The 16,594-nt window shown below is 36.0% G+C and overlaps 1 protein-coding gene across 3 annotated transcripts in view; it reads left to right on the plus strand.

Annotated features, from left to right (window-relative positions):
- The window catches only part of TASP1 (taspase 1), a 275,867-nt gene that overhangs the window by 71,403 nt on the left and 187,870 nt on the right, over window positions 1–16,594 (plus strand). For all 3 annotated transcript variants that reach the window (XM_033185585.1, XM_033185587.1, XM_033185586.1), the window contains 2 exons: window positions 5,350–5,429; window positions 16,345–16,451. In XM_033185585.1, the coding sequence (XP_033041476.1) occupies window positions 5,350–5,429; window positions 16,345–16,451 (187 nt within the window). The remainder of the gene's footprint in view (window positions 1–5,349; window positions 5,430–16,344; window positions 16,452–16,594) is intronic.

Here is a 16,594-nt window from a genome sequence, read left to right on the forward strand (position 1 = left end):
AAAAAAAAAAAAAAAGAGGTTTAATGAACTCACAGTTCGACTTGGCTCGGGAAGCCTCACAATCATGGCAAAAGGCGAAGAGGAGCAAAGGCACATCTTACATTACATGGTGGCAGGCAAGAGAGCGTGTGCAGAGGAACTGCCCTTTATAAAACCGTCAAATCTCATGAGACTTACTCACTGTCACAAGAACAGCATGGGAAAAACCTGCTTCCATGATTCAGTTACATCCCACTGGGTCCCTCCCACAACACATGGGTATTATGGGAGCTACAATTCAAGATGAGATTTGGGTGGGGACACAGCCAAACCGTATCACGTGGTGTGCTGAGAACTTTAGTAGGAATAGGTGTTGTACTTTGTCAAATGCTTTTCTGCATCTATTGAGATGATCTTATAATTTAAAAAATTTAGTTAGCTAATTTAGTGATTTGTTGATTTTTGACTGGTAAAGAAGCATTCCTGGGATAAATTCCACTTGGTCATAATGTATTATCCTTTTTATATATTGTTGGCTTCAGTTTGCTAATATTTGGTAAAGAACTTTTACATCTATGTTAATGAGTGATACTGGTTTATGGTTTTCTTATAATAACTTTGGTTTGGGTTCATTTTGCTTTTTGGTTGTGTGGGGGTATATATTTCATCAACTTTGGGAAAAAATTGCTCATTATCTCTTCAGATATTTTTTTCTGAATCCCTGTCTCTTCTATTCACAATTCTGATTGCACATAAGTTCAGCCCCTTGTAGTAGTTTACACATCACTGATGATTTGTTTACTTTTTTCATTGTTTTCTCTGTTTCAGTTTGAATAGTTTTCATTGCTGTCTTTAAGTTTACTAATTATTTTTCTGTCTAATCACTTAATATCTTGCTGCCTGCTAATCCCATTCAGTTTGTGTTTTACTTCTGACATTGTTATTTTTATCTCTACAAGTTTGATTTGCATCTTTAAAAAAATGTCTTCCATGTATCTACTTTACATGCCTAAGCTTTCCTCTAGCTTTGTGAACATATGAATAGTGTTATAACAATTATTTAAGTATCTTTGTTTGCTAATTCTGTCCTCTTTGTTATTTATGGATTGTTTTCAGTTGATTTTTCACTCATTATAGGTTACCTTTTCCTCCTGTTTTGCGTGCTTGGTAATTTTTATTGGGTTTCAGACATTGTGAGTTTTACCTTTTTGGGTGCTGTGTATTTTTGTATTTTAAAAACTATTCTTACATTTTATTCTAGGATGTGGCTAAGTTACTTAAAAACAGCTTGAGCCTTTCAGGTCTCGCTTTAAACTTTGTTACACGAGATAAGAAGCATTTGGCCTTGAGCTAATTTTGCCTTGCTATTGAGGTGGAATCTTTCAAAGTATTATAACAGATGCACCTAGAATGAGACCTTTACTTTGGCTGGTGGGAGCAGGAGCTGTTGTTCCTGGCTGTCTGAACTTGGAGACTTGGTTTTTTTTTTTTTTTAACTTTCATTTCATTTGTTCCAAGGCTTTGGGTAATTTCTTCTTACGCATACACTGATCTCTACTTAGCTGAAGACTAGAGGGATACTCTGCAGATCTCTAGAGTACTCTCTATATGCAGTTCTCTCCTTGCTGGTACTCGGTCTTATGAACTGTGGCTACGTGGCCTCTCTGGATGCCCAACTATGTCACTTCAACTCAGAGATACTGCTGGAGCTCCTGTGCTGTGGTTTAGAAACTCTAGGCAATAATGAAGGTGAACCCTATGATTGCAGTAAGACAATCACAAGGTTTACCTTGTTTCCTTTCTCTCAAGGATCACTGTCCTGTGTTGCCTAATGTCTCAATGTCTGAAAACTGCTACTTTCTATATTTTGTCTTTATTTTTTTCTCCATCTTGTCCAGAAGTGAAAAATCTCTCATGTACCTGGAAGTTCACCGTCTAAATTATAATAGAAATGAGATGACTAGAAATATTTGGATCACATGTAAATAAGCTTGAAGTAAAAACGTTATAAATTTGGTTATGCTGATTTAGGGTACTCAGGGAAAATTTTGTTTGACTATATTACATTTAGACAGTGAACTCTAGAGAGTTTCTGCTATAACAAAACACCTTAATACTGCAAACTAGGTGGCTTATAAACAATAAAAGTTTCTCACAGTTTTGAAGGCTGGGAAGTTCAAGATCAAGGAGCTGGGGAATTCAGTGTCCCATTAAAGGGGGCAATCAGGAGGGCTAATCCCATTCAAGAGGGCTTCACCCTCATGACCTAATCACCTCCCAAAAGGCCCCACCTCCTAATGCCATCGCAATACTTGGGGGTGAGGTTTCAAACTATGAATTTTGTGGGAATACAGTTTTATATGTTAGAACATGGCATAATGTTTAGAATGCTTCAGGCATTGTTCGAAATGCTTGAGATATGTTGATGAAAAAACGAAGATCTTCACCCTTATGAAGCTTGAAGCTTTTAAGGAATTTATGCCAAGATAAACTAACAGATAACCATGTGTAAATTTATCAATTATATAATATGTTAGAAGGTGGCAAAAGGGAAAAGGAGCAGAATAAGGGGATTGTGAGTACTGGGTAGAGAAGTGCAGGGTATTGGGATGCATTTTTAAGGAGGCCTCATCAAGGAGGGATGTTTGAGCATGTGAAGGAGTTTCCCATTTGGGAAATTAGGGAAACAGCCAGACAGAGGGAACAGTCAGGGTGAAGACCCTGAGGCAGGAGCCTCCTTGATATGTTTGTGGCTTTACGAGACATTGAGTAGAGTACACAAGGGGGCAAGAGGAATAAGAGATTAATTGGGGAGTGGGGAGAATCAGATTCCATGGGAGCTGATAGATTTTTAAAAAGACTCTAGTTTTTGCACTGGTCCTCACAAGAGGTTTTACAGGATTTTGAAAGAGGAGTGCCATTACCTGAATTGTATTTTACAAGGATTTTAGTGGCAGGTGTATTGAGAATTGTCTGGGATCAGGGAATAGAGGGCAAGGCAAGCATAAAAATAGTGAGGCCACTGCAGCATTGTGGGTATCAGATGATGGTGGCTCAGACCAAGGTGATAGCAGTGAAGGTGGTGAGAAGTGGTCAGATTCCAGATGTGTTATAAAGATAGAGTCAATGGGACTTCGAAGTAGATTGGCGTGAACCTTGTCTAAAAGCTGCCTCCTTGGAGAATCAGAAGAATGCTTGAGAGAAGTTTGAATTGGTACTGCATTTAATGTTTGGGAATGTGATTTTTTTTTTTTTTTTTACATGTCAGTACAGTTTTTAGTAAAAGCTTCTGCTAAAATGATTTCAAAAGCAATTATATGATATTTTGTGCGATGATGATCTACTATACAGTAATTTCTTATTAAGAAAAAGGGAAGATATTTAGTATGCTTATCCATAAGATGACATCCAACTATTTGCCTCCCTGTGAATATTTTACAATGTCCGAAGTATTTAAAAACTTAAATAGCTGACAATAGCAAATTGATTTTACTTAGAATCAAACCTTTGAATGATTAAAAAATATATAAAATAAAGCTAAGAATATTTTGTAAAATGCCCCTCACTGATTCCAGATACTGGAATTGAACCCCAAATGACCAATGGGAGTGCTGAGAATATTAGATTCAACTCCAAACTTTTGTCTTGATCATTTAGTTTACTACTTCAGCTTCTCTTTTACATCTTCTCATGAAGAGAATTATTTCTTTTATCAGTTTTTGTTTTTCCTAGAAGAAGGAAATGGTAAAAATGCCATCAGGACAGTTCAGATTTGCATCCACACTCCTATTTAAGTTATCTTAACATTTAAACTTTATGTGACAGCTTTTCTTTGCAGTGGATTTCATTTCTTACAAGAATAGGAAAAACTGTTTTCTGTTGTTAGAATCCTTTCAAATTTTTTTTTTTAAATAGAATTTTAAAGAGGTAAAGTTGTTTATTCTCATTGGCCTTCTCTCCTTTCTATTTAAAATAGTGCCTCCATCCCCATCTTTATGTATGGTTTCATAACTGCTTTATGAAAGCAGTTATTGTGGTTAACCATTTGGTTTCCCATTGGAGCCATTTGGGTATGTTTTTGAGGATCTACTTAGATTTTGTTTTGCCAGTCTGTCACTGGTCTTATTAACAGTCAGATCTTAAGACTTCAATATGTATTACTTCGAGTTTTTAGTGTTGGAATGATTAAAATAACAGAAACAAAAAATAGGGAGTGGAAAACTAGCAAGTAGGCACAAGTTCAAGGAATCCATTACTAGCTGGCTGAGATCTTTAAGTAGTTGGCTATAGAAGAAGATGGAGTGATTAATTATTATGGTAACTGCTTGCTATTACTATTTGCTTAATCAAAGTATTGGCCGGGCGCGGTGGCTCAAGCCTGTAATCCCAGCACTTTGGGAGGCCGAGACGGGCGGATCACGAGGTCAGGAGATCGAGACCATCCTGGCTAACACGGTGAAACCCCGTCTCTACTAAAAATACAAAAAAAAAACTAGCCGGGCGAGGTGGCGGGCGCCTGTAGTCCCAGCTACTCGGGAGGCTGAGGCAGGAGAATGGCGTGAACCCGGGAGGCGGAGCTTGCAGTGAGCTGAGATCCGGCCACTGCACTCCAGTCTGGGCGACAGAGTGAGACTCCGCCTCAAAAAAAAAAAAAAAAAAAAAAAAAAAATCAAAGTATTTAGGGAATGGGATAGTTAATTATCCTACATGCTATTTGAAATATTTGAAAACAAGTCTTTTATATTTAGCTATCAGTATCCTTTTATCCACTTTGTTATGTTAAAACTTGCTGTTTAGGACTTAAAAAGTTACTTTTGAGACATACCATAGTACTTTACTTACTACAGTACAAATGATTCTGAGGGTTATGTATATATTTTTATTGCATCAAGGCTTAGAAATGTAAGCATACATATTTGAGCATCTCTAGATGTACCCACTAATTTTGGATAGATCCAGGTATTCTACTAGGTAATAATGCCAAATCTGAAGGCATTCACTTAATTGTAAACTGTTAATTTGATTAATCAATCTTGTGACATTAACTGAGAACCCTGTTGGTCCAAGATAAATCTTAATATTTTCTACTGAGAAGTCAACTATTTTTACATCTTATTATGTTGAGTTTTGCCAATTTTTACTAATCAGTTATTGCAAATGGTATTGTAACATTTCAATTGTAAAATTTCTAATTTGGGGAAAAATTTTCAGGAATTTTTTAGCATGCAGTCATCTTATTACTTTGAGGTAAATCAGGAATTATGTCCATATGCAAGACTTTTTCTCAATTGCCTTACCATATTACCTATATTTATTGAATATGTAGGAGAAGATGACACTGAATTTTAAACATAATTTTTCTGTTGTTAGCTTTTTAGTTGGAGAAGGAGCCTACAGATGGGCAGTAGATCATGGAATACCCTCTTGCCCTCCTAACATCATGACCACAAGTGAGTAAAAACTTAAAAAAAATTAAGCTATATGAGCATATATACCTGAAAGTATAATATTGTTTCTGTTATTACCCACGTAGTACAGATATTTATGGAAGAAAACTTACATGTTGAAAGATTTGTGGTTAAAAGATATGTAGAAAGTTATTTCATTTTAAGCCACCTTTATATCCCCAAGGTCATCTCACTGCTTCTTTATGCTTTTATAAAAGTATTGCTAAAAGATCCCTTTTAGAAATTACTTAAAATAACTAATAAAACCATAATACCACCCTTCAGTGAGAGAGAGAGAGATGGAGAGAGAGAAAGGGAAGAAAATATAGGTCAGTACTTAACAGTCCTTGAGCTGAGGGAAGGACTTTTTAGATACAAGTGCAAGGGAAGTTTCGGAAAAACAAAGGTGTGACTACATAAGAGTTAAACTGAAAAACAGTTATCACAAATATGACAAAGGGATAAATATCCTTAATCTATGAAGAAATTTACCAAATTTACCAAATTAAAAACAGCACAAGTACAAGTAATCGCCCAATATAAAAATGATCAAAAGTCCTAAGTACATAATATAACCTAACAGGCAAATTCAAATTAAAATGAGTACATGTTAAATTTGTTCCCTTTTAACTTTTACTTTTGAAAGATTTAAAACATATTATTCCTGGTAATTATTGGTTAAATAATCATAATACATTGTAGGTATAAATGTAAATTGGCGGAGATTTTAGAGGACAACTAAGTAGTACAACTAAGTGTTCTGCTTCTAGGAACCTGTCATTGGAGATAGACAAAGATTTATATAGAAGGGTGCTCAAGTGAGCATTATTAAGAATATACAAAATTTTGAAAAAATCTTATACCCAACACAGAGGAATATGAGTAAATAAATGATCATATATTCTTAAAATGAAATGTTATGAAGTAACTAGAAATTATTGTGAAGACTAATCTCTGATAATGATTAAATCTAATGACTGAAAAAAGTGAAAAATGAAGTTATAAGTATGTATGTTTGTGTATATTATATGTCTATTTTAAAAATATTTGCATAAATGAGAAAGAAATATTAAAAATATACACTAATTTTTTAAATAAAAATTTTATTTTTATCACCGAAATCTGTGAATATAATTTAAATAATCAAATGAAAAAATGAGGATTAACTCCAAGGAAACCAAGTTAGTTAAATAGGGTATAATTAGCCAGGTGTGGTCATGCACTCCTGTACTCTCAGCTACTTGGGAGGTTGAGGCAGGAGAATCCTTTGAGCTTAGGAGTTTGAGGCTGCGGTGGACTATGATTGCACCACTGTATTCCAGTTTGTGTGACAGAGCGAGACTTTGTCTCTAAAAAAAAAAATTATATTCGGAATGTATATTCATGTAGTGCTAAAAGTTGTAATGTAGGGAGGCTAGAGGGAAGAGAAATGTGTGTGTAGCAGTAGGGCTGGATTATGAGAGTTTGAAATTCCTATGATTCCTGTCACTCATTATGTCTTACAGTCTTTCCAATGGAACTTATTTTACAGTTCTTATATCAGGCACACAAATTAGGTCATCTGTCAGTTCCCTTTTTTTTCCCTTGGAAACAGGCCACCTGGCACCTTCCAGTCTAGAGTCTTACTAGGTCTGCTGCATGGCTGCCATCCTGGACTGTGCCTTGCTTCACCTTGTGATGTCCTTCGCCTCTCTCCAGTATCAGGTTCTCTGTTTCCTGGATCTCATGTGTTTTTCTTCCTTTTTTATTCCTCATTCAGTACATACGAGACTGAAAGTCAGTTTCCCTTAGGTTTTTGAGGAAATTGTTATCTTATTGTCTGGTTTCCAGTCTTGCTGTTATGCAATAAGACTCACAAATGTTTTAGTGTATTTTTTCTGTTTCGAAGGAAGCTCTTAATTCCCATGTTTTGATGATCACAATGAAGCATCTTGGGGCATTTTTTTTTTTTTTTATTCTTTATGTTGAGTGCTCATTTTGCACATTCAGTCTGGACATTTATATGCTTCAAATTTGGAGAAATTAAAAGAAAATTTTGGGATAATTTCTTACTTCACATTTTCTGTATTTTATTTTCCTAATACTTATTTTTTAAACACTTTTAATTTTAGGGGCACATGTACAGGTTTGTTATATAGGTTAACTCACGTCACAGGGGTTTGTTGTACAGACTATTTAGTCATCCAGGTATTAAGCCAAGTACCCTTTAGTTATTTTTCCTGATCCTCTTCTCCTGTCCTACCCTTCACCCTCAGTTAGGCTCCACTGTCTTTTGTTCCCCTCTATGTGTCCATGTGTTTCCATCATTTGGCTCCCACTTATAAGCTACAGCATGTGGTATTTGGTTTTCTGTTCCTGTGTTAGTCTGCTAAGGATAATGGCCTCCATCTCCATCTATGCTCCTGCTAAAGACATGATCTCATTCTTTTTTATGACTGCATAATATTCCATCTTGTATATGTACCATATTTTCTTTATCCAGTCTATCATTGATGGGCATTTAGGTAGATTCCATGTCTTTGCTATTGTGAATAGTGCTGCAGTGAACAAATGCATGCATGTGTCTTTATGACAGAACAACTTGTATTCCTTTGGGTATATACTCAGTAATGGGATTGCTAGGTCAAATGGTAATTCTGTTTTTAGCTCTTTGATGAATTACCACACTGCTTTCTACAATGGCTGAACGAATTTACACTCCCACCAGCAGTGTATAAGCACTTTTTCTCCACAACCTCACCAGTATCTGTTATCTTTTGACTTTTTATTAATAGCCATTCTGACTGGTGTGAGATAGTATCTCATTGTGGTTTTGACTTGCAGTTCTCTAGTGATCAGTGATGTTATCTTCTTTCCCACCTTAACCCCTGATAGCCACTAATATATTTTACGTTTGTATAATTTTGTCATTTCAAGAATGTAATATAAATGGTATCACACGGGCTGTAACCTTTTGGTATTTACTTTTTTTTTTTTTCTGCTCCTGACTCTAACTCTCTGGAGATAACATCCACATTGTGTTTGTCAATAGCTTGTTTTTTTTTTTCATTCCTGAGTGTTCATGGTATGGAGGTACTACCACTGTTTAGCCATTTGCCCATTTATGTCTGGGTTGTTTCCAATTTTTGGCTATTATGAATAAAGCTTCTGTAAACATTCTTGTACTTTTTTTGTGGTTCTTTTTAAAATTATGGTATCATACACACAACATAAAATTTACCATCTTAAACATTTTTAATGGTATAGTTCAGTAGCTTTAAATACTTTCTTACTGTTATGGAACTAACACTATCATCATCTATAGAACCCTCTTCATCTCGTAACACCCAAACTGTACCCACTAAACAGTAACTCCCCATGTCCCTTACATTTAGTCTCTGGCTAGTTTCATTTTTGTCTCTATGAATTCTGCTTTTATAAGTGGAATCATAGAGTACTTGTCCTTTCGTAATTGGCTTATTTCACTTAGCATGACTTCTTCAAGGTTCATGTTGTAGCATGTGTCAGAATTTAATATTTCATTGTATGTATATACCACATTTTGTTTATCTACTCATCCATTGATGAATACGTGGGTTACACTACTTTTTGGCTGTCATGCATAATGCTACTGTGAACATGGCTGTACAAATATCTGTTTGAGTCCCTGCTGTCCATTTTTTTTGGGTACCCAGAAATGGAATTGCTGGATCACATGGTTATTCTATTTTTATTTTTTGAGAAGCCACCATATTGTCTGTTTTCCATAGTGGCTGCACCATTTCATATTCTATCAACAGTGCACCATGGTTCCAATTTCTCCATATCCTTGTTTTTTCCTTTACTTTTAAAAAAATAGTTGGCATCCTAATGGCTGTGAGTTGGTATTTCATTGTCATTTTGATTTGTAGTTCCATAATGATTATGCTGTTAAAGTGTCTTTTCATGTGCTTATTAGCCATTTTTATATCTTTCTTAGAGAAACATATATCCTAGTCCTTTGCCTATTTTTCAATCAGGGTTTTTCTTGTTGAGATAATAGGAATTCTTCATGTGTTCTGGGTATTGACACTTGTCAGATATGACTTGCAAATATCCCATTCCATGAGTTGCCTTTTCACTCCATTGATTGTGTCTTTCACTCATTGTGTCTTTTAAATTTTTATCTTTTTTTTTCTTTTATTGTCTATGTTGTGGTGTTATATCCAACCTTTTCTCCTATGTTGTTTTCTAAGAGATTTATAATTTTAGCTCTTACATTTAGGTCTTTGATCCATTTTGAATGAATTTTTGTATATGGTATAAAATGGGGTCTAATTATTTTGCATGTAGTTATCTAGTCTTTCAGTTTGTTGAAGACTGTGGTTTCCCTATTGAATGGTGCTAGTACCCTCGTGAAATCATTGACCATACATGTGAGAGTTTATTTCTGAACTCTTTAATCTATTGCATTTTTCTGTGTAATAGCCTTTATGCCATTTCCATACTGGTGTTTTTGAGGTGGAGTCTCACTCTGTTGCCCAGGCTGGAGTGCAATGGTGCGATCCTCTGCTCATTGTAACCTCCGCTTCCCAGGCTCAGACAATTCTGCCACAGCCTCCCTTGTAGCTGGGATTACAGGTGCCCACTACCACGTCCGGCTAATTTTTTGTTGTATTTTTAGTAGAGATGAGGTTTCACCATGTTGGCCAGGCTGGTTTTGAACTCCTGACTTAAAATGATTCGCCTGCTTTGGCCTCCAAAGTGCTGGGATTACAGGCATGAGCCACCACCCCTGGCCTCCATGCTGTTTTGATTGCTGTAGCTTTGCACTAAGTTTTGAAATTAGAAAGTGAGACTTCCAACTTTTTTTTTTGTTTCCAAGATTGTTTTGATTATTTGGAGTCCCTTTAGATTGTATATGAATTTTAGGATTGATATTTCTATTTCTTAAAAAAAACACTATTGGGATTTTGTTAGGGATTACACTGAATCTGTAGATTGCTTTAAGTAGTATTGACATCTTAATAATATTAAAGCTGGCTGGGCGCGGTGGCTCAAGCCTGTAATCCCAGCACTTTGGGAGGCCGAGACGGGCGGATCACAAGGTCAGGAGATCAAGACCATCCTGGCGAACATGGTGAAACCCCGTCTCTACTAAAAAATACAAAAAGTAGCCGGGCGAGGTGGCGGGCGCCTGTAGTCCCAGCTACACGGGAGGCTGAGGCAGGAGAATGGCGTAAACCCGGGAGGTGGAGCTTGCAGTGAGCTGAGATCCGGCCACTGCACTCCAGCCTGGGCGACAGAGCAAGACTCCGCCTCAAAAAAAAACAAAAAAAAAAATAATATTAAAGCTTCCAATTCATGAACATGGATGTCTTTTCATGATTAACATCTTTAATTTCTTTCAGCAATGTTTTGTAGTTTTCAGCATACGAGTCTTTTGCCTCATTGATTTTTGTTTTTTCCTAAGCATTTTTATACTTTTTGATGCTGTTGTAAATGGGATTGCTTTCTTAATTTCTTTTTTAAATTGTTCATTGTTAATTTATAGAAATGCAACTGATTTTTGAGTATTGATTTTGAATCATACAACTTTGCTGAATTTGTTAGTTGCAGTGGGTTTGTGTGTTTGTGTTGGGGGGCGGGGTTAGAGATCTTTAGGATGTTCCAAGTATAAAATCAAGTCATAATTTTATTTCTTCCTTTCCAATTTGAATGGCTTTTACCTCTTTTCCTTGACTAATTGCCTTGGCTGGGACTTCCAGTACTTCTAGGACTTCTTGTTCTAGTACTTCTAATATTAGGTTTGGACTTCTAGTACTAGAAGTGGTGAAAGTACATATCCTTGTCATGTTTCTGATTTTAGGGGAAAAGCTTTCAGTCTTTCGCCATAGATATGATGTTAGCTGTGGGCTTTTCACATTTTGCCTTTTTGTGTTGAGGTAGTTTCTTTCTATTTCTTTTCTTTTTTTTTTTTTTTTTGAGACGGAGTCTTGCTCTGTCACCCAGGCTGGAGTGCAGTGGCCGGATCTCAGCTCACTGCAAGCTCCGGCCCCCCGGGTTCACGCCATTCTCCTGCCTCAGCTTCCCGTGTAGCTTGGACCACAGGCGCTCGCTACCTCGCCCGGCTAGTTTTTTTGCATTTTTTAGTAGAGACGGGGTTTCACCGTGTTAGCCAGGATGGTCTCGATCTCCTGACCTCGTGATCCGCCCGTCTCGGCCTCCCAAAGTGCTGGGATTACAGGCTTGAGCCACTGCTCCTGGCCATTTCTTTCTATTTCTAGTTTGGTGTGTTTATTATGAAATAATTTTGAATTTTGTAACATGATTATTTGTGCATCCATTTATGATCATGCTGGGTGGAGTGGCTCATGCCTATAATCCCAGCACTTTGGGAGACTGAGGCAGGAAGATCACTTGAGGCCAGAAGTTCAAGACCAGCCTGAGCAACATAGTAGAAAAAAAAAAAAAAAGAAGAAGATCAAAAGGCTTTTTCCCTTCATCCTGTTACTGTTGGTGTATAACATTGATTTTCATATGTTGAACGACCTTTGCTTCTTAGGAATAAATTGCACTTTGTCGTAGTGTATTATCCTTTTAATATGCTGCTGCATTTGGTTTGGCAGTATTTTGTTGAGGAATTTTGCGTCATCGTTCCTAAGAAGTATTGGTTGGTAGCTTTCTTACGGTGTCTTTGTATGGTTTTGGTATTAGGATAATGCTGGCCTTATATAATGACGTTGGAAATGTTTCCTCTTTGTTACTTTTTTTGGTGTTTGTTGTTTAAATGTTTGGTGGAATGTGAAGCCATGAAGTCTGGGAATTTTTTTTTTTTTTTGCCAGGAGAGTTTAGATTATTGATTCAGTCTCCTTACTAGTTATGGGTTAATTCAGATTTTCTGTTTCTTCATGATGCAGTCTTGGTAGGTGTTGTGTTTTTGGACTTTGTTAATTTCATTTAGGTCATCCAATATTTGGGTACCCAGTTTTTCATAGAACTCTCTTATTTATATGTGTGTACATATATGCATATATATATGCACGTGTATATGTATACACACATATATATACACACATACATACACACATATACACATACACAACACACACACATACACACATATATATGTATATAGAGATATAATTTTTTTTTTTTGAGACAAGGTCTTGCTCTGTTGCCCAGGCTGGAGTACAGTGGCACAAACATGGCTCACTGCACCCTTGACCTCTTAGACTGAGACGATCCTCCCATCTCAGCCGCTAGAGTAGCTGCAACTACAAGTGCATGCCACCATGCCTGGCTAATTTTTTGTATTTTTGTAGAGACAGGGTTTCACCATGTTGCCCGGGCTGGTCTCAAACTCCTGTATTCAAGTGATTTACCCACACTGGTTTCCCAAACTGCTGGGATTATAGGCATGAGCCATTGTACCTGGCCTATAATACTTTTTATTTTTGAAGAATCAGTAGTAATGTCCCCACTTTGATTTCTGATTATAGTAATTTGTCTTTTTTTCTTAATCTAGCTAAAGATCTTAAATTTTGTTAATGTTTTCCATGAACCTTTGGTTTTATTTGTTTTTCTTTTTTTTTTTTTTGGTATTATCTATTTTATTTATCTCCACTCTGATCTTTATTTCCTTTGTTCTGCTAGCTTTGGGTTTAATTCTTCTTTTACTAGTTCCTTAAGTTTTAAAGCTAGGTTGTTGTTTGAAATCTTTTTTTTCTTTTTAAATGTGTTTATAGCTGTACAATTTTTTCCTTCATAAGGCTTTTGATGCACTTTGTAAGTTTTGGTGTATTAATTTTTATTCACATCTAAGCGTTTTCTAATTTCCTTTGTGATTTCTTTCTGTATTTTAGTTTTCACAATTTGTGCATTTTTCAGTTTTCTTCTACTATTGATTTCTAACTCCATCCTGTTACAGTTGGAGAAGATACATTGTACAATACCTGTCTTTTACCTCTATTGAGATTTGATTTGTGCTCACGTACAAATGGGACATTTTGGAAAAATATCTCAAGTGAACTTGAGAAGAATGTGAATTCTGTTGTTGAATAGAGTGTTCTGTTTATAACTTTTAGATCTACTTGGTTTATTGTGTTGTTCTTTTTTCATTTTCTTTTGTGTATATTGTCTTGCCTTTTTTTTTTGTGGTTATGATGGGGATTACATGTAACATTCTAAAATTATAACACTCTAATTTGAATTTAGACGAGCTTAACTTCAATAACAAATAAAAATTCTGTTCTTAAACAGCTCTATCTCAACCCTCTTTTACAAAATTGTATCTTTTCCCTTTGTCCCAAAACAGACTGGTAGTGTTTTAATGCTTTAGTTTCTAAAATCATGTAGAAAATAAGCTAGGCATGGTGGCTCACACCTGTAATTATAACACTTTGGGAGGCTGAGGTGGGCAAATCACCTGAGCTTAGGAGTTTGAGACCAGTCTGGCCAACATGGTGAAACCCTGTCTCTACTAAAAATACAAAAAATTAGCCAGGCGCTGTGGTGCATGCCTATAATCCCAGCTACTTGGGAGGCCAAGGCAAGAGAATTGCTTGAACCTGGGAGGCAGAGGTTGTAGTGAGCCCAGATTGTGCCACTGCACACTAGCTTGGGCGACAGAGGGAGACTCTGTCTCAAAAAATAAATAAATAAATAAATAAAATCGTGGAAAACAAAAAGCATAGTTAGAAATCAAAATTACAATAAGACTAGCTTTTACAGTTGTCCATGTATTTGTCTTTATCAGAGATCATTGTTTATTTACTGCTTTGAGTTCTGTCTAAGGTTCTTTTATTTTAACTGGAAGGATTTCCTTTAGCATTTCTTGCAGGGTAGGTCCAGTAAAAAAGAACTGTCTCAGTTTTTGTTTATCTGAGAGTATTTTAATTTGCCCCTCATTTTTGAAGGACCGTTTGGCCACAGCCAGGGTTCTTGGTTGATGCTTTTGTTGTTTCAGCACTTTGAATATATCAACCCACTGTTTCTGGCTTCCAAAGTTTCTGATGAGAAATCTGCTTATAATTTTATTGGGGATCCCTAGTAGGTGATAATCTGCTTTTCAAGATGCTCTCTTTGTCTTTGGTCTTTGACAATTTGATTGTAATGTGCCTTGGTATGGATCTCCCAGTTTTCCTACTTGGAGTTCCTTGAGCTTCTTGGGTTTTTATGTCTTGGGTGTTCATATCTTTCATCAAAGTTGGCAAGTTTTCAGTTATTATTTCTTCAAGTTAACCATCTTCTCCTTCTCTCTTTTCCTTCTGGGATTGTACAGTGTGTATATTTGCAAATCTATGCAAGGGCCCCATGAGACCAAAAGTTTCTCAGAGATAGTTTTCTTTCCCCACCTCTTTCGAATACTTTGTTATTTCTTTTTCTCTGCCTTCTCCCTGTTTTCTCCCACAATCTTCTCTCAGTCTCATGCTCTGCTATAATCTGGGACAATGTTGACTGCATGCATTTGCTTTTGAGATAGAGGGAGTAATGGACTTAGTTATGGATTAGCTTTACTCTAAGAGAATTAGCCCTTTAAATTCCCAGTTTATTGTGGGGAGTGTCTCCTATAAAGCTCTCTACTCTTAATGGGCTCTGGGCTTGATGTATCCCTCTCCTTGATGCCATTTAGTCAAATGCAAGTGTGCTAGTGTTGGCAAATGTTCACAGTGCAATAATCCACAGTTTACCCAAGAATTTAGCTTAGTACTTGTAAAGTTTTGAGTGCTTTTAAGGTGGTATTTTAAATATTTTACCCAACATTTTTAGGAATATTCCATGGATAATTACTCTGAATAACTTAGTCTGCCATTATCAGAAAACTTTACTCAGTAACTTTGTCAGTGTTATGTTCCAGTTTGTAATTTCTCTTATCAGCTGGATCTAATTGGCTGTTAAGATTTGTATATCAAGTTTTAAAATTTTGATTATTTTATTTATTGGTGGATTGAAGCTCTATTTATTCTTCAATTCAGCCTGGTCAGTTTATCATCTTGCTGCTTAATCCTATTTTTGATATATTTCTTTTATTTCTCTGAGGATAAACATACGTTATATTCTTATCTGATTCTTATCTGATAATCATGTTATATTCTTATCTGATTAAATCGTATCTGAGATTTTTGCAGTTCAGATTATGCTTTCTGATATTTGGCTGGCTTTTATTCTTGATAATTTATCTCTTACTTGTTTTGTGAATTTTTCTTTTAAAACTATGAGCACATGTTGATTGAAACATAGGGGTTCTTTGAGGTCTGGATAAGTTAAGGCCAGTTTGTTTTTCTAGGGAGTATTTGCATTTGTGTTTGGAGGCCCTTTGAAGCACTGTTACACTGAGATCACGTTTTTACCCTGGGGTCTCACAGGTAATAAGAATTCTACTCGAAGCCTATCTAAATGCCCTCATTAGTCATGAAATTTCTAGGGAGATATTTCCTCTTTACATCTAGAACCAAAGCTGAGACTTGCAAGTTTTCTGGTTTAAAAAATGTTTTATTTACTTTTTCTTATGTTTTGGTGCCTGGTGACTTTTTTTCTCATACTTCTATTCACTGGGCATATCAACCTTTGAGACTTTCTCCTTTCTTTGTGGATAATCTCCAGTGTGTTTTCTCATACTGCATTGTGCCCAGGTTTCGTCTCTTACCTCCTATGCGCAGAGACCTTTAAAACCACAGTTGGAGGAGGCATGCATCAACAGATACTGAGAGGGTAGTGTCTACCTTCAGGACTCCTTTGTTTCTCTGGGTTTGACCTTTTTCTTAATTTTAAAAACTTAGTTTATATCTCTTATTTTCCTACTATCCCTGTATACCTTGAAAATACTTTTTAAGCCCTTAATTTAATATTCTTAAGGATTTTCTTCTGGGAAGGCTCTTCAGGTATCTTATTTGACTCATTGCCCTAGTATTTCTTAAATGTTATATTTAATGTCTTTTATTTTATTTTATTTTATAGGATTCAGTTTAGCTGCATTTAAAAGAAACAAGAGGAAACTAGAGCTGGCAGAAAGGGTGGAAACAGATTTTATTCAACTAAAGAAAAGAAGACAATCAAGTGAAAAGGTCAGGAGATGTTTGAAATATTCAAATTAATGTATCATAATGATATATCTTCTGCATTTAGATACAAGCTTTAGGACAGTACTATTCAGTAGAAATAGAATGTGTGCCACATATATACTTTAAAGTTTTTCAGTAGCTACATT

The sequence above is a fragment of the Trachypithecus francoisi genome, unplaced genomic scaffold, assembly GCF_009764315.1.
Source record: "Trachypithecus francoisi isolate TF-2019V2 unplaced genomic scaffold, Tfra_2.0 Lachesis_group21, whole genome shotgun sequence".
In the NCBI taxonomy this organism is placed as follows: domain Eukaryota; kingdom Metazoa; phylum Chordata; class Mammalia; order Primates; family Cercopithecidae; genus Trachypithecus; species Trachypithecus francoisi.